The sequence below is a fragment of the Varanus komodoensis genome, unplaced genomic scaffold (genome assembly GCF_004798865.1).
Source record: "Varanus komodoensis strain SLA01 unplaced genomic scaffold, ASM479886v1 scaffold15, whole genome shotgun sequence".
Taxonomy (NCBI): Eukaryota; Metazoa; Chordata; class Lepidosauria; order Squamata; family Varanidae; genus Varanus; species Varanus komodoensis.
The window spans coordinates 3,637,134-3,661,948 of NW_025335440.1; the positions used below are offsets into that span (position 1 = coordinate 3,637,134).

A 24,815-nucleotide genomic window follows, 5' to 3' on the forward strand; every position below is an offset into this window, starting at 1 on the left:
ATCCAACACACTTGGAAGGCACTAGCTTGGCAAAGGCTGTTCTAGGGGTTCTTTGAAGCATGCAAAGCAGCAGGCCTGGCTTGGGTGGGGATCCTGAGGATACCTGGCAGCATCCTCGGACTTGCGACAAGTGAAGGGCGGAGAAACCCAATTCACCAAATCCACAATTGGCCCATGAAACCCACTGCTGCCAGACGTGGTGGCTGAGCTGGAGGACTCCAGAGCAAAAACAAACCAGCAGAAGGAACAGGTGGGGTCTCTTCATTGAGGGAACGGTTTGTGACAAGCGGTCATGGTTTAAATCAGCCTGCTGGCTACCAAAGCCTTAATTTTGGATGCCTTTCTGACATAAATTTTGGTTTAACCAACCCAAGCCAATCCACTGAGTGGAAGCCAAGATAAGCTTCATCACATTTAGATCCCACTTGGGCTTCAGTCAGTCTTGTGGTTACATTTCCTTCTATTTTGGAGCTCCCCCAGCTCAGCTCAGGCGTCTGTCGATTGACCTTCTGATTCAACCGAGTCAAACTAGCCAAGCCCAGGTACTGATGGTCTTGCTTTGCACAGCTCCGAGCACACTGACAGCCCTCCCGTGGTCTTCCCCTTTCCCCAGATCAATGACGAGCTCAACCATCAGTTTGAGGCCGTGTGCGAGTCCGTGTTTGGTGAGGTGGAGTCCCAGGCGGTGGAGGCCTTGGACCTTCCGGGTTGCTTCCGCATGCGCAGCCACAGCTACCTGAGGGCCATCCAGGCCGGCTGCTCCCAGGATGACGACTGCCTCTCTCTCTTCACCATGGCCACAACCACCCACCAGCCCGGCCAACCCCTCACCAGCAGCATCCTCAAGCCAAGCACCTGTAAGTATCAACCCAGGAAGGTTCCTCCTGCTGCTGGCTTTGAATCTGAGACCCCAAAAGGATTGCAATCACGTTATCTGCAGGGAAGTCTCCTCTGTATGCACCTGGCTGGACCCTAAGAGCAGCTGCAGAGGTCACCTGCCAGGCCCCCTGCCAAATGAGGTGAGATGGCCGGCTTTAGGGGTGCAGGAGCATTTCAGTTTTGCTTGTGAAACAAGCAAGCATGTCCCATTTGAAACACCCGGCCCAAGCACACAATATTCCCAAACCGTGTGCTCACGCTTGCCTCCTCCCCAGTTTCAAGTTATACAAATTTGCTCTCGGAACTCAATCAGAGGAGGAAAAGTGAGCATCCCTTGCGTATCCCTCATTCAACCATCCCTAGGTGACTACGGATGGCCAGGCCTTTTCGGTGGCGGCACCCCAGTTGCAAAAGGCACTGCCCAGAGAGGCTTGCTTGGTGCCTATATTGTGGCCTGTTTGGCACTCGTTGAAAACACTCCCCCCCCCCCCAGGTTTTTAAGTCTTTTTTGCTTATATTTTTTTAATGAAATGTTGTTTTTCCAGATCTTCCATTGCTACTGCCTTTACTTTGACTTTTAACTCCAGTTTTAGTGTTTCAAATTTGCTAATGTTTTTATAATATCCTTTATTACACCAGGACATTTTCTGGCTTGAAGACTGGTTTTATGAGCCACCCAAAAGGGATTTAGCTATTAAGCAGCAGAGAAACAGAATAAATAAAACTAAACTGAAATAATTACTATTGCACCACGTCTGTAGACCAGGGGTCCCCATCCCGTGGCCGGTGGGTCGCACGTGGCCCCCAAGCTCTTTCTGTGCAGCCCTCCAACTTGCTTGTTTGCTGCGATCACCCACAAGGCATTTTCCATCAGATCCACACTGCTCTTCCCAACTCAAGCAGCTACTGCTGTTTTTCTTGCCCATTTCTTACAAAAAACACAATAGCACAATTGTTTCCTCTGGTCTCCATGGTTTCTTCTGTCAGCTCCTTACTAGCATTTTGGCCATTCTGGGCACTTTGTGAGCCAGGAGAGCTCAGGTACCACTCAGCTCTTTCACTCCCCCTCTCCACGCATTACCATGTTGGAGGCGATAGGTGTGTGTCTGGAAGATAAAGCAGCTGCACGGATGCATACAGCAGATGTCTGCCTCGCTTTTGCAAAAGAGGCAGGAAAGGGGGAGTAAAAGGCCAGGTATTTTTGCAAACAGGATACAAAATGCTTCACATACTGAGCATTTCCAAGGGTTTCACCCATCAAGGCTCCTGCAAGCAGCTTCTAAGGTTACCAGTGAGATTCTTCCTTCCTTTTTTGGACACCCCCCCCCCGCCCATTTTTAAAGCACTAGCATATGTAGATTTCAACTGCAAGGCAGGGTGTTTATTAAGAAAGAACTCTCATTATTTTATACAGTTATGTGTATTTTATATTGTTATTTATGTATTTTAATTTATTTATTTGTAAGCCACCCTGAGGCTTCGGCGAATGAGGCGGCCTAGAAATTTTCTAAATAAATAAATAGTATTCAGTGTACTTGGGATTGCAATCTGCCATCTGGTAGGTCAGATTCATAATCCATTTTTATTCTTTCCAGCCTGTGTCTATGGGCCAATATTCCTGAGAACTGTAGAGGCAGGAGTCTCTTATTTCTTTCTTTATTTCTTTAGTTGGGGTATTTCTAACCCGTTCAATCACTTCATGTCTCTGGATGGCTTACAACAATAATACAATTAATATAACAGTATAAATATCAAATATCTTCTCTTCCTTGCCATGGTCAAAATGAAAATCCCCAGCTAAGAACAGCCAGAGTGGGGTGGATTTGATGGGAAAAGGAAGAGTTAGACCCCTAAAACCATACTTCCCACATTTTTAAATTTATCCAAGGATAATATTGAATTTCTGCAGCTGCCGCTTTGCTAAAAGAATTCCGTAAGATGCCTGCAAAAGAAAGTGCTGTTTCGAAGAAATGAAACATTGCAGATGAGCACCATGTCTTTAATGGCAAATTGAGTATTTCTTCATTTTAAACAAGGATAAAGCAGTTTTCCCAATACGTCTTGAAACGAAGTCAGTATTAAAGGAGTACAATGTTAAAAGGCACTTTGAATCCTGTCACAAGAGCTACTCAATGTATCAGAGAGGTGTAAGTGAACAAGATCAATTCTCTTTAAAAATCCATGTTTTTGCAGCAAAATAGTTTTAGAAAGCACATTGAGGAGAACCTGTTGACTGTGAGGGCCGGCTATCATGTTCCCAGACGTATTGCTGAGAGGGCAGCCATTCACCGGTGGTGAATTTGCTAAGAAGTGCACGGTTAAAGTAATGGCGGAAAGGTGTCTTGTGTTCGTTGTACCAGTTTGTCTGCATCTATGACCACCAGGCATGTGGAAGAGCAGGAGAAGAGCTGCATACGTCACTGATTGTCAAGGCAGAAAGCTCTGATTTTTTTCCTTGGGAATTAGGAAAGAGCAATGACATTATAGACACAGCTCAACGACTAATATTGATCAGGGCAATAGATTCCAATTTCAGGATTGCAGGAGAATTGTGTGCACTGCAGAGTTTTGAAGGCACTAAACTCAGAAAACAATATTCTTGACGGTGTATGAGTCAGTAGAAAATCCTGGTCTAAGTTGGGATAAATGGAAAAGCATCACAAGTGATGATGGTGCAAGAAATATGGTGGGAAGTAAAACTGCTGTATTTGCTAGAATAAATGAAGAGATGTTGAAATTGAATGGTACACGTCCATGCAATTAGACTACATCCTCCATCAGCAAGCCTTGTGTAATAAGATTCTTCAGTGGGAAAGTGTAATGCGTATTTTTGTAGCCAGCATTAATTGCATTGGTCATTGTGGCCTTGCATATCGTCAGATTCAAAATGCTGTCTCAGAAACCGATGCATTGTAAATATACTGTACCATTTACAAGTCAGGTGGCTTAGCGGAGGAAAAGTCCTCAAATTTTTATTTTTATTTATTTTCTGGTCTCCCTCATGAACTTGATGTCTTTCTCAATGAGAAAGGAAAAGGTCAAGAAGCACTTTCTGGCCCTGGATGGATTTTTGATTTGGCTTTCTTACCTGATGGCACAGAGCATCTGAACACATTGACTCTGAGGTTGCAGGGAAAAGAAAAGCTTGCATGTGACATGTATTCTGAACTGAAAGCTTCTGAAACAAAACTAAACCGTTTTGTGAAGCAAGTTAGTGAAAGTAACTTTTCAAACTTCTCATGCTGCGGTGAACTAAAATTTGAGAAGGACAGGAATTTACAATTCAGTGTTAAAAGACACATCAAAGCAATGACCCTATTACAGGTGGCAAACCAGAACAGATTCACTGATTGCCATAAGCATGGAAATGAAATAAGCAACTTGCAGAATCCATTTGAAGCAGCACTGGAGGATGCAAGTAAATTTCTTCAGATGGCACTAATTGATTTGCAAATCAGTGATCATCTCAGAGACATTTACAAAGAAAATAGTCTGTCAGCTTTCAGTCTGGTCCACCTGATGTATTTATCAACCTAAAGCAATTTGCTGTAGGCATGTCCACGGGCTTTGGCACCACATTCATCTGTGAAAAGGGTTTTTCCAAGATGAAAATTGTGAAATCCAGGTGTAGGTCAAGACTTACAGATGACCGTTTACCAGATATTTTAAGGGTGTCTGGTAAAAACCTTGACTTGGGCATGAATGTCTTGGCCAACAGCAAACAGCCACAAACGTCACACTGACTAGGCAAAAGGGCTGCACAGTAAACTATTGCTCCAAATGGATTGCATTCAAGTTAACCTTTCTTCATCAACCTCTTTTGCTCTAATTTGGTAGGTTAATAATTTAGTTACATTGTGATTTAAGATGTGGCCCTAAAGAGGGCACTGGCCTCTAATGCAGGTACCACTGACATAGACCATTGGTCAGTATTGTCCACACCGATGAGCAGCAGCTCTCCAAAATTTCAGACAGGGTCCTCCTCAGCGATTTGAAGCTGGGACTTTCTGCACATGAAGCAAGAGCTCTGGGACTTTGCTGTGTGCCCTTAAGTCGCACAAGCAGCCTTTCTATCGAGTAAGATCAATGAGCCTTCACACAGCACCGCATGCCCCCATCTCCCGGTGTTCTACACGATAACTCCCAGCATTCCCTGACCTTGTCCACATCGGCTGGGGCTGGTGAAGGGCCAATGTCCAAAAGATCTGGAGGTGAGCAGGTTGGAGATGTCTAGTCCAACTACGCAGCAGCTCTCCAAGGTTGCATTTTGGGTGTTTCCCAGAACTGCCTGGAGAAGTTGAGAATTGAACCCAGAGCTCACCCTACTCCTGAGACGCTGCTCCACCTCACTGCAGCCCAGCCCTAGTTTCCTTGATGAATAAACAGAAAGCAACTTGCATTTGTACACGGCAGTCAAAAACCCCCAGCTCCAGCACAGTCTTTCAGCCATTTTGTCAGCCTTGAACCAATGTTGTCAAAAAAGGAAACCCTTCCAGAATGTGGTGAATATGAGGGGGTGGGGTGTTCTCTCACCACATGTGACACCATGGGTCTACTCCAATAGGTGCCTAGGAGAGTAAAAGCCTCCCTTTTAATCCACCCCTTATGGCTTTCTTCCCTTCCCTTCCCTTCCCACCCCCAACCTCCATGCAGCCTTCAGCTACCGAAAAGCACCGCCTCCCCTCCCTTCAGGGATCAAAGCCAAGCCCCTCATTTCCGTCACAACGCAGAGCAGCACTGAGTCCACCCACGACAGCTTCCTGCCCAGAGAGGTCAACAGAAGCCCGTCCTGGTCCAAAGAGGCCGCCAAGCGCTGCAATTCCACCGAGAGCCTGGAAAATACCAAGATCACTGCCATGTCCCTGGACCTGCCTTCCGTCCAGCCCAGGACTTCCCCCAAGCCCTCCACCCTCATCATCCGGACAATCCCAGGGAGGGAGGAACTGCGAAGTCTGGCCCGCCAGAGGAAATGGCGCCCATCTATCGGAGTTCAGGTAGGCTGAGAATGGGCTCGGCATTCCAGGAGATTTGCTTTCTAAAGACAGGGATCAGGGCAGTGGAAGAATTGCATGCATGCGTGAAGAGAGTCAGTGTCTTGCATTGCTTCTCATCTGAACCACTCCGAGAACAATGTAAGACTGGTCTGGATGATCATCTGCCAGTCAAACTCTGGGTAGGACAAGAAACTGTGGCTTAAATTAACCAAGAGTTGGCACTGTGAGCCAGGCCACTTTGTCTCGGTGCAGCCAGGAAGACATTTTATTTATTTATTTATCAAAACATTTTTATGCCGCCCCATTCGCCGAAGCCTCGGGGCGGCTCACATCATCCAGTTAAAATAATTATAATATAAATTAAAAATATAAATATTAAATTAAAATCCAACAATACATGTGCCACTCAGCACCCATTGGTTCAATAGTCACCAAAACTTTGCAGTAGACAAACTTCCATGTTATTACTTAGTAGGAGGTAAGAATTAGACATCAAAGATGACTTGATCTGGCTGTGTGCATGAAGGCAAACTATATGGTTTGAGCATCTTGTTTAAGCACTTGATCCTATTAATCTCTCTATAATCCTTTGCTAGCAATGCAGATCATGGGATAAAGAGCTTTTGTTATGAAAGAACTGCAAATGTTTCTTGTATTATCACATCCCGTGCCTTTTCTTGTAATTTTTTATTGCTTTCAGTTGGAGACCCTGTTGTTCTGCATCTGGAATTTGTGCTGTTGGATTACTTTTGTTTCATCCTGGTCTAGGACCTATCAAATTTCAGAAACATAACAAAAAGTGTTCCAATTCCACATGCACACAGCCATTGCTCGGAGATGGACAGACAACCTGGCATTTTCCAGTTGCATTGAACCATAACTCCCATCAACCCCAGCTAGCATTGCCAGTGGTCAGGAATTGTAGTCTAAAACATCTGGAGGGTTCTAGGTTGTTCACCCTGATCTAAATCATAGGCCTCATTCCTAATGAACCGTGGACTGCTTTGTGGAAATCTGGCTTGTCATCCTGTCGAACAATCCCCATGAACCATGGTTTAAACCACAAATGAAGCATTTGGATTGATGTGGACTTACAGGGTCTGGCTTGTCTTGGAGAGGGATCCACCCTGGAGTCCTCGCCGTTGATCAGGCAGAGAGGTTGCAGCACTGCTGGGGCACATGCGCATGAATACAGCAACGTTTTCAATCTCTTGGGAATGTGATGCTCTGTCTCACAATTGTGGGAGAAGTAGGAAGAGCTGGAAAGGAGGATGCATGCAGTGAAATGGCCCTTTAAAGGAAGCTGGCTTCTTTTTCTCAACCCATTGGTGTTGCCCAAGGCACCAAGACTGTTGGGGTTTCTGTGTGTTTCTTGGTTAAGGAAAGATGACCACTTTTCCTTACTCCCATAGGGTAAAGGCAGCAGGCCAATACCCCATCACCTGCCACACCAGGGACTCAGGCACTGCAATGCCAGAAAGAATGCCTAGTGCCGTTGGTCCCTTGAAGTCTAGACCTCCAAGTATGGCATGTTCCTGGCTTGTCCACTCTGCTGTCTGCTGTGAAACAGAAATGCCCACGCAAGAGCCACACTCCACAGGCTGGAAAAGCGGGCCAAAAGAAACAAACCAGAAAAGGGGAAAGCATTGCTAATCAGCATGATCAATCATGGATAAAGGAGCAAGCCGTGGTTCACATAAACCATAGTTTAGCTATGTGCATTTTTAGTTGAAATCCTAGATGCTGATAGTTGCTTTCACAATTTTTTGCTTTGTCTCAAAAATCTCAGCACAAACTAGAGAGGCCAAGAGAACCAAGGGTCGCCGTCTGGCCCTGTGGGAGTCCAGCTGACCTCCTAGAAAGTGGCGGAAAGGGGTGGCAGTGGCAACCAGGACCTGGGCCATGAATGGGCCTTCTGGAACCGTCCTGGCTCAACACAACATCCATGCTTCCTTTACACACACACAGAGTCAGAAAGCAGCTTGTCAGGTGCGCACAGAGTAACATCTGCTCCTTTCATTATTTCACCTTTTAAAATGCACCGCCTGTTTCTGCACTAAAATGCTGCTTATTCCAAAGTGAAGTGCTCCAGCATTAGGGCAGAAGCAAACTCCTTGGCATTCCTATCGTCATCGTCATGAGGGTGCTAGGATTTAAGTGTGTTGAAAATGTGAAACTAAAAATGCTTGAGGCGTTTTTCGTGTTTGGCCAACCGTTTTACGGGTCGATCAGTTCCGTTTACTCAAATGGAGCAGGAATGTGGGCGCAGCAGTACAGCGTGGAGTGACAGAAGGGAAAGCACTCAGGGAAGGGGAGTGTTGCTCGCCTGCTTCACAAGTGAAAGAGCTGAGCTGTGGCCACCAGAAGCGGTGGCCCCCCCAAGACCTGGATGCAAAGCCTGGAATGGTCCAGGTACACCACTGCTCCTGGAGGCCGGAGGCCGGGGAACAGCCGAGTGGCGTCCTGTGGCCTTGACGAAAGCAAACTGCGATCCAAGCAGCAATCTCTTTCTCTTCCCCATAATGTCCCTCTGATCTCTTCTGGATGCTCAGGGGAAAGCATGAAACAGCACTCATTTGAAATATTTCTACTCCACCTTTCTTTGGAAGAACAAAGATACAGCCCTGAATTAACACTTTATGACCATCTTTGTGGGCCTGATGTTGGGGATTTCAACTTCAACCAGCCCTACTCAACAGGCACGAGAGCTCAGAATGATGGGAACTGCTCTCCAAAACACCTGGAGAGACATCACATTGGGAAAGACAGATTTAAAACCTCCTTTGTGTCTCCACCCTAAAAGAGCAAATGCAGCCCCAGCAGTTGGAAATAACAGAAAACAGCAAGGAAGGGATTATGAAAAAGCCATAGCCAGTTAAAACTAGCTGTGTGTGTGTGTGTGCGCGTGTGTGTGCGCGCACACTCCACACGCAGCCAAAGACAAGGAGAGATCCAGGATTCATTTGTTACTCATTTGTTTCTTTTCATTTATTCCTTATGCATTACTTTTCTGGTTATGATGTGATTGGAATAAGTGGGCCCTGTTCATTTAATTTCATTTACATTCTTTGCAAAATGTGTACATGTCCTTATTTGGATCCATCTGCATATTACTGGGAATACAGAAAGCCTAGCTATACGGCAGAGAAGCCACTGTTAGAGGAGCAAGGCCGACTGTGCAGCTTTCCTTACTTCAGCCCTCTTGAGCAAAGATGGAGCTGGATAGACCGTCCTTGTCAAAATGAAAATATGCCCTCAAACCTTCTAAGAAAGGAATACAGAATGACAAGCTTGCTCTCAAGTCATGTTGGCTGATGGAAAGGCCTGAAGGGGTAAATTCAGACGACATGTCCATCCCGAAGTGGAAAATCCCACTCTTTCGTGATTTTGTTTCCCAGGTGCAGCAAAGAATCTGATTTTTCATGGAGACCTCAAACTTGCAACAAAAAGGAATCCAAGGCAGGCACCTGCTCCATCTCCCTTCTGTTGGTCGTTGCTGCTGCTAGTTTTAATTTTATTAGTCTCCTCGATCTGCATCTCTCCCGCCTGCCGTTCACTCCCGCTTCATTAGCCAGCCTGTCCCTTGTCAGTTGGAATCAGCACAGGTGTTGCGGGGAGAGGTTAAATGAAGTTCAGACAAGTGTATCAGAGCAGATCAGCCAAGGGGGCACGTTGGTGGAAAGGAAGTGTCTGATTCAACTTCATGGCACATGGTTGCTTGTTTGACAAGGTCAAAAATGTTAAAAGCAGGGTCCCCGGCTCTTAACAAATCACTAGAAGCTGACACAGAACGAAGCCATTCAACTGCTGCCACTGTTTCATAAAAGTCCAGCATGAGAAGCCTGGAGATGGAAGGCAGCGGTGTGCGTGCTGTTTAGGGGGCTTTCGATGCCCAGCCTTTCCGTTCTACTCCAGATGCTGCAAGGGGCTCCTCCAAACACAAGAGACGCCGTTGGAGCCCATCCGCCATTTCCACCTTGTTGTTTGTCCAGCAGCTTTAAAAGCACCTTGATGCACAGAAATTCGGTAGGTGAAGTTTTCTCCTGGCAGGAGGAAGGAGCTGCTAAGTTCCACTGGCCTCAGCTCATGGGCCTTTGTAATGTCAGCTCAGTCTGCGCAATCTGAGAGAAGGCGGTGACATTTCTCTCCGTATGGAGAAAAGCTGCGGATGGCCGCTCTAAATGAATGGATTGGCACCATCCGTGCTCTCTGAACTTCCCTCTGTGTGAACTATCATTCCCTCCCCCCACCCCCGCCAGGCAGATTATATGGACCACCTAAAACTCTCCATAATACATGACTTGGGGGCCGGGGGTGGGGAGCAGGTTGCTGCAGGAGGACTCATGCGGCTGCTCCCTGGCTTGTCACCAGAAAGTTCTCCAAACTGTGGAAAGTGCTACTCCTGATTTTCTGGCAATCAAATTGCCACTATGGGCTGCTTTCTGCAGACCACCCTGGATTTGTTTGGGGGGGGCGGTTAGGAAGGTGGGATGTACGGATGAGCACAGAGTAGCAACATTTTAGAAATAAATAAGCCAGGAAATGTTTCCCCCTCGGACTGTGTCCAGTTCTGGGCACCACAGTTGAAGAAAGAGGCAGACAAGCTGGGGAGGGTTCGGGGGGGGGGGGCAACAGGGATGCTCTGCGGACTGGAGACAAAGCCCTGCAAGGAGAGACCGGAAGAGCTGGGCAAGTCTAGCCTCCAGGAGAGAAGACTGCGGGGAGACACTCTGCAAGTGCTTGAAGGGCTATCACACTGAGGAGGGCCAGGACCTCTTCTCCATCATCCCCGAGTGTGGGATACAGGATAATGGGCTCAGGTTAGGGTCAGCATTCAAGGAAGCGGGCTCTCAAGGTAAGCAGTTTTTTCTGATGCACCTGCTGTTAGAGCACGATGGCAATGGAGCCCACAGCCAGGAGAGGTCATGGGCTCGGCACCTTGGAGGCATTCAAGAGGCAGGTGGACTGTCACCTGTCAGGGATGCTTTCTCTTGGAGTCCTGCACTGAATGGGGGATTGAACTTGATGGGCTTATAGGCCTCTTCCAGCTCTACTCTTCTATAATCTTCCACCATCACCTTTCAAAGAGCAGAAGCAATATCTGCTCATAGAGGGCAGCGTCTCAGCTGTGTTTCCCGGGGGCAGAGTCAGATGGAAATGAGGGCTTCATATGCACACGTTCCCTGGCATTTTCCCAGCTGAGAGCCCAGGAAATGCAGTTGGTAGCATACACACATCTGAATTGCCTAAAAAGAGGAAATGCGTCACTGGAGAGAGGACAAAAGAGGATATAAATCTGCATTAAATTGCCTTATGTCAATAGCATAGATGCACATTTAGGGAACTGCAGCAATAAGAGAAGTGCAATGCATCACACTGTGGCACGTGTCCTGTGTACGCAGATGTGCAAGCAGATGCCCTGTGTACGCAGATGTGCAAGCAGATGCCCTGTATATGCACCGGGTGACCGTCTCTCTGTGCTAAATCTTGCTGGGCAGTAGTTCAGATGAGGTAAAATTGGGCAGGACAGCCCTGCCGGTCCCTGGGAATGATATTCCAGCTATCTCCCCTGCTGAGCTGGGGAAGGCGGCCATGGAAAATGCACAGTAAAATCTGGATTGATTTATCTATTGGGTTTACACCTCACCTTTCCTTCAGGAAGCAAAAGCCAGCCTATATGGCTCCTCTCCCCACAGGTTATTTCACAACAGCCCTGCCAGGCAGGACAGGCTGAAAGATGGTCCAAGGGGAGTTTCATGACTGTGCAGAGATTTGGTGTTTTTCTGTGTGCGGCTGTTAGCCACTCTCTGTTTGCGATATTGCCACAGGATGGCAACCCCAGCGATACACAGAGCTCTTCCTTCCCGCTTTTCCACCACACCATGTCTAGGTGGCGCTGTGCTGTAGCAGAACAGCACCACGTACAAGTTGATCCTTCACTTTCCAAATAATGCCCCATTCACCCTGCTCCTAAAAGAAACACGAGAATGTGCAGTTACAAAACAGGAACGGAACTGGAAAATCGCGGTGTCTCTGAAGAATCTGCAAACTGCAGCAAGTGAGGAGCCCTGAGAGCACCATAAACACCCCATGCCGGTCTGCTCACAAACCTGGAGCTCCCCCGTCTGACAGTCCAATTGCTGTTGCCTCAGAGTTGTGAATCGGTCGGTCAAGGAGCCAGTTGAGCCCATGAAGAGCCTCTCCTGGAATGGGGGGCGATCCTTCCCACCCAGCTGGCAGGCTGGGGCCTCTGGGCACTGGGGCCCAAGCCTTTGTCCTTGGCATGGCATCCCTTGGGAAGAAGGGCTTTCCAGGAGGGCCCACAGGCTGCTGCATCTGATCTCTGTTCCACACTTACAGAGATTATCTGGATTTGCTTTTGCATCTGGTGCTGGGAATTTAAAATCCACATGCCTGTTTTGCAAGAGCATTCTGTGACTGACTTGACACCATGCGGTAAGCCATGGGGACTCAGAAGCCACGGTGGCTTGCTCTGTTGTGTGACACCTCTAGCCACATCCTAGCCACTCTGCTCCGTTCAGGCAACACAGGAACCCCCTTCCAGCTCGTTCCCTTGTGTGAGTTCCATCCCTGTTCTTTCTGCATCCCAACTACCTGCAGATCTTTCTCGTTTGCTCATTCTTGCTTCTAAGCTCTGCTGCTTACCTGACTGGTGATTCCTCCACCACCCATCCACCCACCACTTGCCTGTGCTAGTTCTTGTCTGTACATTCATTGGGTAGATTATTTTCTACCATTCTTTCTTTCCTTGGTTCATTCCTTTTTCCTGATTCCCTCCCATTCTTCCAAATTTCTCCTCTCCTTCTTCCTTATATTCTTTCATTCTTTCCATGTCTATCTACCCATCTTTCTTGCTTTTCTTTTTCTGTGTTTCTTACATCTTTCCCTTTCAGACTCTTATTTATTTTGCTCATGCTTCATTCTGATCCTTTTTATTCTTTCTTCCTTCTGACTTTTTCCCCTTTCCTCTTTATCAATCTCATTCTCACTGCTCTCTTTTTTCATTCTACTTCTCAGCCCACTACTATGCTCGATACTACTGGATCCTTCCTTCCTTCCTTCCTTCCTTCCTTCCTTCCTTCCTTCCTTCCTTCCTCCCTCCCTCCCTCCCTCCCTTCCTCAATTTAGCTTTCCTCCCACTCTAACTCTGATTTATCCCTTCTCCTTTCTCTCTCCCAAAGGTGGAAACCATATCCGATTCCGACACAGAAAACAGAAGCCGCCGAGAGTTTCACTCCATTGGGGTGCAAGTGGAAGAAGATAAAAGGTATGGCTGGTTCAACGGCCCTCTGGGGATAACTCGGGTCCCAGGCTGGGGCGTCCGCATTCTGTTGCCTACACACTGTTGCTGCTCATCAACATTGCCTGCTGCCCCCGGACTGCAATATTTCGCTTCCAAACTCACACGCACAATACATGCCTTCTACAAAGATCCGAGCAAGAGCAGTTCGTGCAACTTTTCCCCACCCCATGCGAGGCGGTCCCGTGGCACATGGGTCACCAGCTGGCAGGGCATGTAGCTTCCCATATCACCCAAACATGGTGAGCTGGGCAGCGGGGGTAGCTTTGAAACAGCCCCAGAACCATGAGGCAAACTACTCAGGGTGCTACCAGCTCACATGAGGTAGGGAAGAGAAGCCACACCATCTATCTGGCCAAGGAGAGAGCGGAGGCCCAGCTCTGACCTCAGAGATGCACGGTGAGGTCAGAGCTGGGGCCCCGACTCCACAGCAGCCTCCCTTCACCTTCCCAGCTGGCACTGCTGGCGGCTCTGAAGTTGGAGGAGCAACCTTGAAGCCAGCATTCTGTCCCTGTTTCTGTGGCAGGGAAGCTTCAGTATCCCGATAGTGCTTCATCTTCATTTTCTTCTCTTCTGATTCCAGCCGTCTAGGCCTTCTGCAGGGTAGGGAGGGCAGGGAGAAGGTCTTCCCTCTGCACTCCTCCTGCCCTCCATAAGATGCCCCTTCAGTTCCAAGACTCATGGTCAGACACACTGGACTGCACTGTTAACGGTCTTAATAGACACAGCACAAAAGGGAAATGATATGCAGAAGGAAAAGGGGAAAGCAAGGGCTGTCCCAGCAGAACAGGCGGAATGGCCTTGCCTCTCCGCTCGTCTCCCTCCACTGCAGCTTGCGGGAATGAAGAATCAGTTTGAGTTCAAGTTCATCACATTCCAAGATCACAGAACAAAATTTACAAACGTGAACCTGTCAAATTGTTGTGTGGGTCATGTGTAGGATCAGACTTTGGTCATCGCCATTCAGACACTGCCAGTAGATGCAGGAGGACAGGAGTGTGTGAGAGGAGGCAGGGCTCTACGAGGTCTGTAGTCAGGAACAAGATGGGCCTCAGGGGCCTGATCCGCACGAACACCAGGCCCACTGGGGCTCCCCACAGTGCCTCCTCCCGTGGATGCGTCCATCTTGGGGGCCGTGAGGTGGCAAACCCCCATCTGGCCCTTGTCTCTGCTCAGGGAGGGGCTGGCTGGCACATTTCCCCCTGCGCACACACTTGTGCAGTGCGCTCTGCTCCTTCAGCATCCATCCAAAATGGGTTGCCATAGAAACAGGCTGGGAAAAGGAGGGTGGGAGAGCAAGGCGTGGGAATGTGGGTGCGGATGCCACTGCTTCTGACTGGTGGTCTGAGAGCGGGCTCCTCTCTCCACCCCAGTGGTCGCTCTTGCGCACGGACAGGTACCGGGGCCCAAATGACCTTTCCCCAAGTCCTGCGCATAGACGGGTTCCAGCTGCACAGTGGCATGGGCCAAGCCCTTTGCTAACTCCTGCTCGGTGATTGGAATCGGAACAAAACATAAACAAACACGCACCCGGAGCCTAATTCCTTGTGCTAATTAGCCCCGCTGGTTCCCTTGGGCTCTTTCCTTCTGAATACTAAAAGCCTAACTATGCCTGACATTAATGGCATCTCCCTCAGCATCATACCGGTTTTTTAAAGAAGTTATTTAATTGTAAATACGGTTTGTTTTGGATCAGGATGGCAGTGCATGGAGGAGCTCCTTCCCCGCCACCATTCTAGCAAAAATTCCCCCTGCATTTGCTGTAATTAGTAACAGAAAAGAAGAAAAAAGCCTCCCATTGGAAATCCGAGGAAAACTTCCCTTCTACAATTCCCAGTTTTCTCCAAGTACAACATGTAATTGCCGGGGTGGCTGGGGATGCTGGGAATTATATTCCAGCACATCTGGGGGACCTAAGGGTGAGTAAAGCTGTGCAAAAGCAGGCTGAGTAGTGAGGGATCTGTTTACAAGAGCAACTGGGCACTCATTTAGAGTTAACATTTGCCAGACGAGCAAGTGCTGTTGGGTCAGAACCACTGTGCCAGGAAAGGGAGGGCTGGACTCATTTCCTAGTCTTGACAGCCCCTCAGGAGCAAGCAGTTCCTGCTTTTCCCCCCTGTAGGGTAGATGGCGAAGATAAAGCTACGTAAGTCAAGAAATAATGGACTGGGGGGAGCTAGTTCAAGAAACTCCTCCCAAATCCACCATGTCAGGAGAATTTTCCACCTTCACACACTCAAGGCAGCAAACCATTCCTTTGCAAAAAGCTCTTTATTCACTAAAGTATGCCCAATAAACTCAGTCACCACAGGATGTTATCTCTGAGCATGCACAGAGTGGTTTGTTGAACCCAGTCTAAACAACTGCTTTCAGAAACTCTCCCCTTGCTCACATCTTGGGCGGATCCCTGAGACGGGACTGGGCAGAGCCATGAAGATGGCCCCCCAGGCTGCTAGACTTGATGGCTGTAGGTGCCTCCACTCTTAGAGGCACTGCACCAGCTGCTGGGGTCCATGGGCAGGAGGGCGTTCTGGCACTCACGTCCCGCTGGCACATTGGCCACTGGGCTGCTGCTGGGCTAGACCGGCCTTTGATCTGACCCATCAGTTATATATATGGGGAAAGAGAAGATTTGGGGGGCTGACATCTAGGTCTCAGGTTAACCCCCGGGATAAAGGAAGCCACAGCCTGGAACATGCAAGAACTGAGCAGGTGGGACATTTTGGAGGGCTCCCATTTGTAAGGTTGCCATAAATCAGAGGTGACTTCAGGGCACATAACAGCATCTCTCAGTCGGCCTGGGAAAGAAAACCTGGAAAGCCGCTACCAGCCAGAGTAGGCCATGCTGAGCTGGGCGGGCGGGCCGATGTCCGACCACAGTCGAGGCTGTTCCACCCATCCAGGCCCCTCCGCGTCCCCCACGGAGGGGTCCAACTCGAGGGTTCTAACCTGCCCCCTCCTCCTGGCAGGCGTGCTCGCTTCAAGCGGTCCAACAGCGTGACGGCCGGCGTGCAGGCTGACCTGGAGCTGGAGGGGCTGGCGGGGCTGGCCGTGGCCAAAGAGGACAAGGCCCTTCAGTTCGGGCGCCCCTTCCAGCGACACGCGTCGGAGCCAGAGTCAACCCGGCAGTACTCGGTCTACAAGACGGTGCACACGCAAGGCCGTTGGGCCTACCGGGAAGACTACCAGATGCAGTATGACACGGTGGAGGTGCCACGCCAGGATTCCTGGATGGACAGAGGCTCGCGCAGCCTCCCCGATTCCGGCCGGGCATCGCCCTGCCACCGGGACGGCGAATGGTTCATCAAGCTGCTGCAAGCAGAGGTGGAAAAGATGGAAGGCTGGTGCCAGCAGATGGAGCGGGAGGCTGAAGATTATGACCTGCCGGAAGAGAGTGAGTCTCTGAGGACATGGTGGGTTGCGGGTCGCATCGCTCTGGGCTGTGGGTTCTCGCGACGCTTTGTGCTCTGGCTTTGCAGGGCCTTTCTGTGGATCAGGTGTGAGACAGAGTTCAGGGTGCAGCAGACAAGGTAGAAATCCGTCAGAAACTAGGAGGGAGGCATTGCTCCAGGGAGCTCTGAGCAAGGCTAAGCCGGAAACAGACATGTGGTTAAGCAGTCCCACTTGCTCCAGGCCAAGCAGTGCAAGAGGCGAGGGAGAGTCCCGGGGTTTTGGCCATATGTGGCAGCTCCGAAGCCTGCAGCTCAGAGAGACCTGCCTTTTCCTATGCTAGGCATTTAGTGGGCACTGGTGACACTGGTAAACGCTATGGGGCTATTTGCTCTCCAATGAACATTGCAGCGCAATCTTACCTTCAAAATGAACCTCTTCTTATGAAGAATTATATTAAAAAACAGCAAAACCATTACAGTAATAGGAAAATGCTACAAGCTGCGTACCCAAGTCCCTGGCAACAGCACCAATACAAAAACTGCCTGTACAGCTGCAGAGGTCCAGTGTCCTTTGAAATCCAGAATCAGACAAAAGAATCCAAAATGCCCTCTTCAACTGGTCTGAGTATCCCCAACACAAAACAGTCAGCTCCACACAGAGAATCTCCAAAATGCTGGAAAAAAATGTCAATCCAATTGTACATGCACGGATTCACTATGTGGATTCACCTCGCAACACAAACGTAGGAATTATGCCTACACCAAGCTGGCAAGGGCCTTACTGGCCACAGCAGTTCCTGCCTCTTCAGCTGTCCCACTTTTTGATTTAAACCTCCTCCCGTCCTGCTTTTCCTTTGCCCCAACCTTTTGGGCTGCACCAATATTTCCTAGGGTTACACACTCATGCAATTTTGCAGGTCTGTTAGATGATACCGCCTTTCTCCCATTTTTCTAGCTACTTTCACAATTTTTAGAACAAGAATAACATCATGTTATCCTGAGCACTGCCATGATTCCCTATGGAAACGTTATGTAAGGTCTGCTCTACACCACAGCAGCCTGTGCTATGTAATACAAGGAATGGAAAGGTGGAAAGGAAAACCCCCAGGAAAAAGGGGCACTCTACTCTTCTCATAAAAAAGTAAGAACATGCCTCAGTAAAGCATTGGGTTAAAGGTCTCGTGCTGAGAACATTCCCACCCCAGATCCCAGAGGATCTGCTGTCTGAAAGAGTGGCTGATGGTGTAGATCTCCAGCTCCGCCTAACAACTCTTGATCTCCATCACCCTGCTTTTCTTACCAGTGGGATAACAGCCAGGATGACATTAGCAGAACGTTAGACCTCCTCCACACCTGCTACAATCCCAACCTAGCCCCACTCCAGGGTCATTTTCCCACAGTTTGAGAAGGAAAAGAGGCTGCGCGTTCAAACAGAAACACCGTTAATGCCATACGTGGTTTATGCTGCTCTGTCTGGGTTCTGCGGCCTTAAAGAAAGCCAGAGACAAGCCCAGTAGGCATGCAAAGAGTTACACACAAAAGGTGTCAGTCCAGCATAGCATCAGTTCAAGGCAGGAATAGCCAAGGCAGAGGCAATAGACAATCCCAATATTGCTGGGCCAATAGCTTGCTCCCAGAAGCAAGTTGGGACTCACCCAAGGTCGAAACGCAGGATTGGAGTCAAGCAGCAGATCAGTTCACAGGCAAAGACAAGGCACCAAAGCTGAAGGCAGAGTGTCATACCTGGCCACCGTCAGGTTCATACCAAAGGCTTGTATGGCTGGATGCCCATCCAGGGCTCAGCTGCCATTCATTAGAGCTCTTTTAACAATGTTGCTACTCATGACGAGGGCCTTACTTCTGAGTCCTTTCTTCTTGAGGAATTTATTTATTATTTGTTTATTTATTTGGGATATTTCTAACCTGTCCAATCACTGTGCGTCTCTGGACGGCTTACAAAACAGGTTCAATAAATGCAACGATATAAAAGATCATAAATAACCCAACAAAGATAAAACTAATAACCCACAACTGAAATAAAAAATAATTAAAATCCTTTAAATGTTAAAATATTGGGTAAATAAAAAGGTCTTGACCTGATGCCGAAAAGCATATAATGATGGAGCCAGGAAATCCTCTCTAGGGAGTGCATTCCATAGCCGGGGCGCCACTGCAGAGAAGGCCCTCCTCTGGGTACTCTGTCTCCTGATCTCCTTCAAGGAGGGTTCCTGGAGCAGGGCCTCTGCTGCAGATCTTAAGGGCAGGAGGGCATGTAGGGAAAGAGACGTTCCTTTAGGTATCCTGGTCCCAAGCCATTTAGGGCTTTATAGGTCATTAACAGCACCTTAAATTGGGCCCAGAATTCAGTGGGAAGCCAGTGAAGCTGATAGAGGACTGGAGTTATATGAGAGCAATGACTGACCCCTGACAGCAACCTGGCTGCTCTGTTTTGCACCATTTGAAGTATCCAGACTGTCTTCAAGGGCAGCTCCAGGTAGAGCGCGTTACAATAGTCCGGGAGTAACCGGGAGGTTACCAGAGCATGTGTCACCATTTCTAGGCAGTTCTCGTCTAGGTAAGGACGCAGCTGATGGATCAGCTGAAGCTGAAGGAAAGTGCTACTCGCCACTGCCGTCACCTGGGCTTCCAGGGACAGCTCTGGGTCGAGAAGCACTCCTAAGCTGCGGACCCTGTCCTTTAGAAGGGAGTGCAATCCCATCCAGGACAGGGCCAAAGTCACTTACCTGAAAACCTGGACCACCTACCAAAAGGACCTCTGTCTTATCTGGATTGAGTCTCAGTTTGTTGGCCCTCATCCAGCTCATTACCTCGGCCAGGCACCAGTTCAGGGCAACCACTGCCTCACCTGGACTAGTTGAAAAAGAGAGGTAGAGCTGGGTGTCATCAGCATACTGGTGACTCCACAGCCCAAAGCTCCTGATGACCTCTCCCAGTGGTTTCATGTAGATGTTAAATAGCAAAGGGGACAAAATGGAACTCTGCAGGACTCCATGGCAGAGTTGCCATGGCGCAGATCCATAGTCCCCCAGCACCACCTCCTGGAATCGGCTAACCAGGTAGGAACGGAACCACTGCCAAGCAGAGGCTCCTATTCCTAACCCAGTCAGCCTATCCAGAGGGATATCATGGTCGATGGTATCAAAAGCCACTGAGAGGTCCAGAGGAACCAACAGGGACACACTCCTCCTGTCCCTTTCCCTGCACAGGTCATTGTACAGGGCAACCAAGGCAAATTTAGGTACAGTAACCAGGTCTGAAAACCGGATTGAAATAGGTCCAGATAATCAGTTTCATCCAAGAGTGCCTGGAGTTGTCCCGTCACCACCCGCTTTAACACCTTGCCCAGAAACGGGATGTTGGCCACCAGTCTATAATTGGCAGCCACCTCTGGTTCCAGGGATGCCTTCTTCAGGATGGGCCTGATCACTGCTTCCTTTAAAGGTGCAGGGACCTGGCCCTGCCTCGGTGAGGCATTGATGACCTCCTGGACCCAGATACCAATCCCATGTTTGGCTTTAGTGAGGAATCCTCCTTTATAACCAAGCACACCTTCTTACTGGAACCCTACTGGCCTACCTCTTGAGAGGACAACTCTCTGGAAGGCCAGGTGATCACCCAGCCTCCATCTCAGAAGCAAAGCTTCCCTCATCTGGTGGGGAGAAGGATTCTTCCAGGAGACACAAGGCACAGGTTGTCCTTCAAGCTGAGAGAACCAACAGAGACTTTCCAGTCTTGAGTAGGCTTTGGAGTGATTCCACCAGAGGTCATTTCACCCCTGTTGTTCTCATTTTCTTTGTGCATCTCCTCAGTCCTTGAGAAGATCCGTAGCGCAGTGGGTAGCGCCCAGCTTCTGATGTCCCAGAAAGTCCAGCAGTTTTATCGACTTTGCCAGCAGAATATGGTGAGAAAATCTCTCTGTGTGTGCATAAGATGCTTTTGAAACCCATTTTAGTAGGTTTAAAATGAAGTTGCTTTTTGATGTTGCCTGTGAGTTTGGCCTTTTTCCTTGGGACAAAATGCTGCATTTCTCCACAGCATGAAACCATATCTGAGTGACTGGCAATCACTGGTGGGGCATGGAAGCACATCAGGACAGAGCAGTGTAGTATGTGAAGGAGGGGAATTGGCAGGGGGATGCCCTTTGTGACACAGACTCACACCTTTCCATGGGCCTGATGGTCTCTACTCTCTTCTCATGGAAGAAGTCACTCAAAGAAGTGTTCAGATCTGCTTCGGCACCACAAAATTCAGGCCTTACTTATCCATCCTTATCCAAGTTAATTTGACCACATCCGTCCTGAGTCCCGAAAGGAGGCCTTTGACCACCTATTCCTTTCCTTCTCCACCCGCTCCCCATCAGGACCCCAATGCTTTTCCCATGCCAACTTTCCAGGACCTGGCTGGATTCTGGGACCTTCTGCAGCTCTCCATTGAAGACGTCAGCATGAAGTTTGCTGAACTTCACCAGCTCAAAGCCAATGGGTGGAAACCCATTGAGCCCAAGGTAAGAGAAAGGAGGGCAGGCAGGGATGATAATGGAATGGGCTGCCAGGTAGCCTGGATGATAACAGAGAGTTTCAATACATAAAATTTCAGGCCTCGCCTAACAAGGTGCTGCACCAAGATAAGTTATTTCTGCAGCTTGTAATGCATTCTGCAAATCTGAGTGGCATGTCGTCTGATTTATTCTGCAATGCTTGGTGATGGCTGACTTTATTCCTATTTTGTCGGGAGGGGAGGGGTTATGCAGGGAGACCTCAAGCACAAGAAATTTTATTCAGGCACTCTTCCAAAATATTCAGCAGGACTGGCGCCTTCAGGGACATATTAGCAGCCATAAGAACTAGACAGTTGCCCTGCTTAAAAGTGGAAGTTGGCTTTACCTGGAATCTGAATTCCCACACAGTGCCTCATTGCACCCTTCCACCGCAGCCTCCTCCTGGAAGGTACTTAATTCCCATGTGGCCTGGATGAACTGATGGCAGCCATGACCCCACGGCTCAGCCGGAGTCCGAGGTCCAGTCCTGCACTTCCCTGCTGCATCATGTGCAAGGCCCCTCTGTCATCAGGGGGTGGGAAGGAGATAAATTTGCAGCAATATTCAAAGGCTTGACCTCAGCAATTCTTGAAAAAGAACTGCAAAATTAAAAAACTCACCATGGTGTGTGCTTTTATTAAGCTCTTCATCTTTTACATATTTTAAGATTTGACCGGACATAAAAGTCGCTTTGTAAATATACAGTAACAATTCCCCAGCCAAAATGTTGCCTTCCCCCTTCTTCTACATTCTCCCCATCACTCAAAGCAGTATAAATAGCATAATGATAATTACGATAAGGTAAAGTTAGCAATGGAGCAGTGTGTTTTAAGATTCTCTCCTGTGTTTTGTTGTTTTATATACTTTATAATAATGAGATGATCACAGCAAACCAAAAGAAAAGTTGGGTGGGAGGATTGCAAGCAAAAAATCTAAACCAACTAAAGAAAGGGGTTTGTGCCTCCAGTAAGCATGATTAGCTTATCCACCAATCAAACTGTGTATGAGCAGCAATAGATGTCACTAAGGAATATTCCTTCCTCCATTCCTCCCACAACAGTCTCTCCTGCCTCCCTGTGTCCCAGCCGACCTTTCCCTTCTTGCCTTTAGGCTTCCAAAACATCAGGCAGGCTTTGCAATGCAGATCTTTATTGTCACTTCATAGCTAAAAGACAGTGCAACTTAGCAAGCTGAACACTAGCCTCTGACTATGTCAAGAGTGCATGAATGTTGAACCCAAACTGGAAGCTTCTCCCTAAGCCTTCCTTTTCATTCATGCAGTAACCCTCAGGACAGTACTGTACCGCTCAGCACCAAGAATGAGAACTGGCCCTTTGAAAATGCGATCAAAGTCCCCCTGTGCTTTCAGTATGGGAACGTCAGTGGAGACGACATGCCCAACCATCATGTGCAAGCAGGCACTGGACCGCAGGAGCGTGCGTGCAACAAGGAGCTTGCACCAGGCCCGGGTCGCTCGTCTTGCTAGCCTACAACATGGGCTGTTGGATTCTAGGTTGTTTTGATGTGGGAACACAACCCCACTAACAGATACTGGTTTGTAAACTGTGAACAAGCCAGAAAGAAAACCAACGGCTTTTTGGGTCATAAACTCCATAGGTTGTCATTATGTGTGAAACCAGAGTTGTGTGTTGTTCGTGGCGTGTCTTAGCAGACTGCAGGGACTGCAGGCAAGAGTGGATTAAAAGAAAAAGAAAAACAATTCTACGTGACAGTGCTGCAGCGTTGAAGGGGTGTTTGATAAACAAGGAGAGTGTGAGTGAAGGATGAGGGAGAGTTCGTGGACTGAGTAAACAACATGCATTTGTTCTGTTATCTTGGGCAGCGTGACCAACCTAGCATGAAATAGACCACAGGTTATTGCTCTGTGCAACCCGTCTTGTGTTCACTGTTTTAACATACCCTGTGGTTATGCTAGGATATAAATGAAATAATTGCTGTTATTCTTACAGGTTTTTAATAAAGCACACATCAAGACTATCTTTCCAATTGAGGAGAGTCAGTGTGGCACAGAGGGTCAGACTGAGACTCAGGCGGCCTGGGTTCTAGTCCCTACTCAGCCACGAGACCCCTTGGGTCCCTTTGGGCCAGTCACAGACTCTCCACCTCGCCTACCTCTCAGGGTTGCTGTGAAGATACCCGGGCAAGGAGAAGGGCCATGCTCTGGCTTCCCCCAGCAAACCCGCTTCTTTCTCGGTCAAGGGGGTCTCTGGCACTAACACCCTCCCTCTGTCTTCCTGGCAGGAGGAAAAGAAGGTGCCTCCACCGATACCAAAGAAGCCGTCGCGCTCCCGGCTGCACCCGGTGAAGGACCGGTCCTTGGACTCTGTGGACCGGCAGCGGCAGGAGGCCCGCAAGAGGCTCCTGGCTGCCAAGCGGGCGGCCTCTTTCCGCCAGAGCTCCGCCACCGAGAGCGCAGATAGCATTGAGATCTACATCCCCGAGGCCCAGACCAGACTGTGAGGCTGGGGCCAGCTTTTCTAACCATCCTGTCTGTGCAGAACACACAGCACACTGTGACCGCGAGGCTCTGCCCCACCGTCTCTCCAGGGAGGGCAACTCGATGCCCAGCCACAGTCTTTGAAACCACTTTTTTAAGGAAAGGAAAGGAAAGGAAACTCCTGCCCTCTGCGGACCTCACGCCAGGCAGATGCGCAAACGGGGCTTCTGGCTCATTGACCCATCTCTGCAGCAGGACTTGGTGGTGAACAACCACCACCAGTTGCTCTCCTCCTGTCCCCCCGAACGAGCCTTCCCAAGCCAGGTGCCTTCCACAAGTGTTGGACCACCTCCTCCCTCGTCCCCAGCCATCGAGGCATGCGGGGAATTGTAGTCCGATGACTCTGGAGGGCACCAGGCCGGGGAAAGCTGAGCCAGACCTGTCCCCCTTCTATTCCTCTGTCTGCTGTATCCCCTTTGTCCCCTGCTCTGCTTGGAGCTAGCCTGTGCCCCACTGGTCTGCCCCCTTTCACACGAGCTTTCTCACCGTCCTGCAGGCTCGGGGCTCCCATTGACAACCCCGTCACTCTGCCTCCATGGGATCTAGGCCCACTAATATTTATATATAAATATATATATATATATATATGTATGTATATACTTCTATAAATATAGCTGAAAGGGCAGAAATTGCCTGAGACCACAGCTGTGTTTCTGATGGCGAGAGGCTTCTCGTCTCCTCAGGAGACCCCCCCCCACCACCCCATCCCATGTCAGCAGTCCCCATGCCCCACACCCCACATGCACAAAAATAGAAAGGTCTGCCCCTTGCATAAACACACACACATGTGCGCGCACATGCATGCGCGCACACATGCGGCTCCAGGACAGGTCTGGAAGGCTGTTGCTGCAGCCTCCAAATGCTGCCAAAATCTGTCGGCCACCATCCTAGTAACTTCGCTCCGTTGGCTTTTGGGTGGGTTGTTCCAGGTGGCTTTGGGATGGAGCAGCGCAAACGCAGATTTCCCTGTCCTGGAGACCATGCTGCTGTGGAAAGAGCCCCAGAGAGTGTCGTTCCGCAGAGCCTAGTGTTCGAGGGACGTTTCCCATGGTCAGTGGCTCATCACCTTGCATTGCATCCAAGGAGCATCATCCTCAGGGCTGGGGAAGACTCTTTCCACCCTGCTCAATATGTTGGATTGACATGTTCCTCT

At 49.1% G+C, this 24,815-nt stretch overlaps 1 protein-coding gene across 1 annotated transcript in view; it reads left to right on the forward strand.

Annotated features, from left to right (window-relative positions):
- The window catches only part of DLGAP3 (DLG associated protein 3), a 45,120-nt gene extending 21,495 nt beyond the window's left edge, over nucleotides 1-23,625 (forward strand). The window contains exons 4-10 of the mRNA XM_044424998.1: nucleotides 614-857; nucleotides 5,533-5,873; nucleotides 13,076-13,161; nucleotides 16,164-16,588; nucleotides 20,417-20,508; nucleotides 20,968-21,111; nucleotides 23,407-23,625. Coding sequence (XP_044280933.1) covers nucleotides 614-857; nucleotides 5,533-5,873; nucleotides 13,076-13,161; nucleotides 16,164-16,588; nucleotides 20,417-20,508; nucleotides 20,968-21,111; nucleotides 23,407-23,625 — 1,551 coding nt within the window. The remainder of the gene's footprint in view (nucleotides 1-613; nucleotides 858-5,532; nucleotides 5,874-13,075; nucleotides 13,162-16,163; nucleotides 16,589-20,416; nucleotides 20,509-20,967; nucleotides 21,112-23,406) is intronic.
- The last annotated feature ends 1,190 nt before the right edge of the window (nucleotides 23,626-24,815 follow it).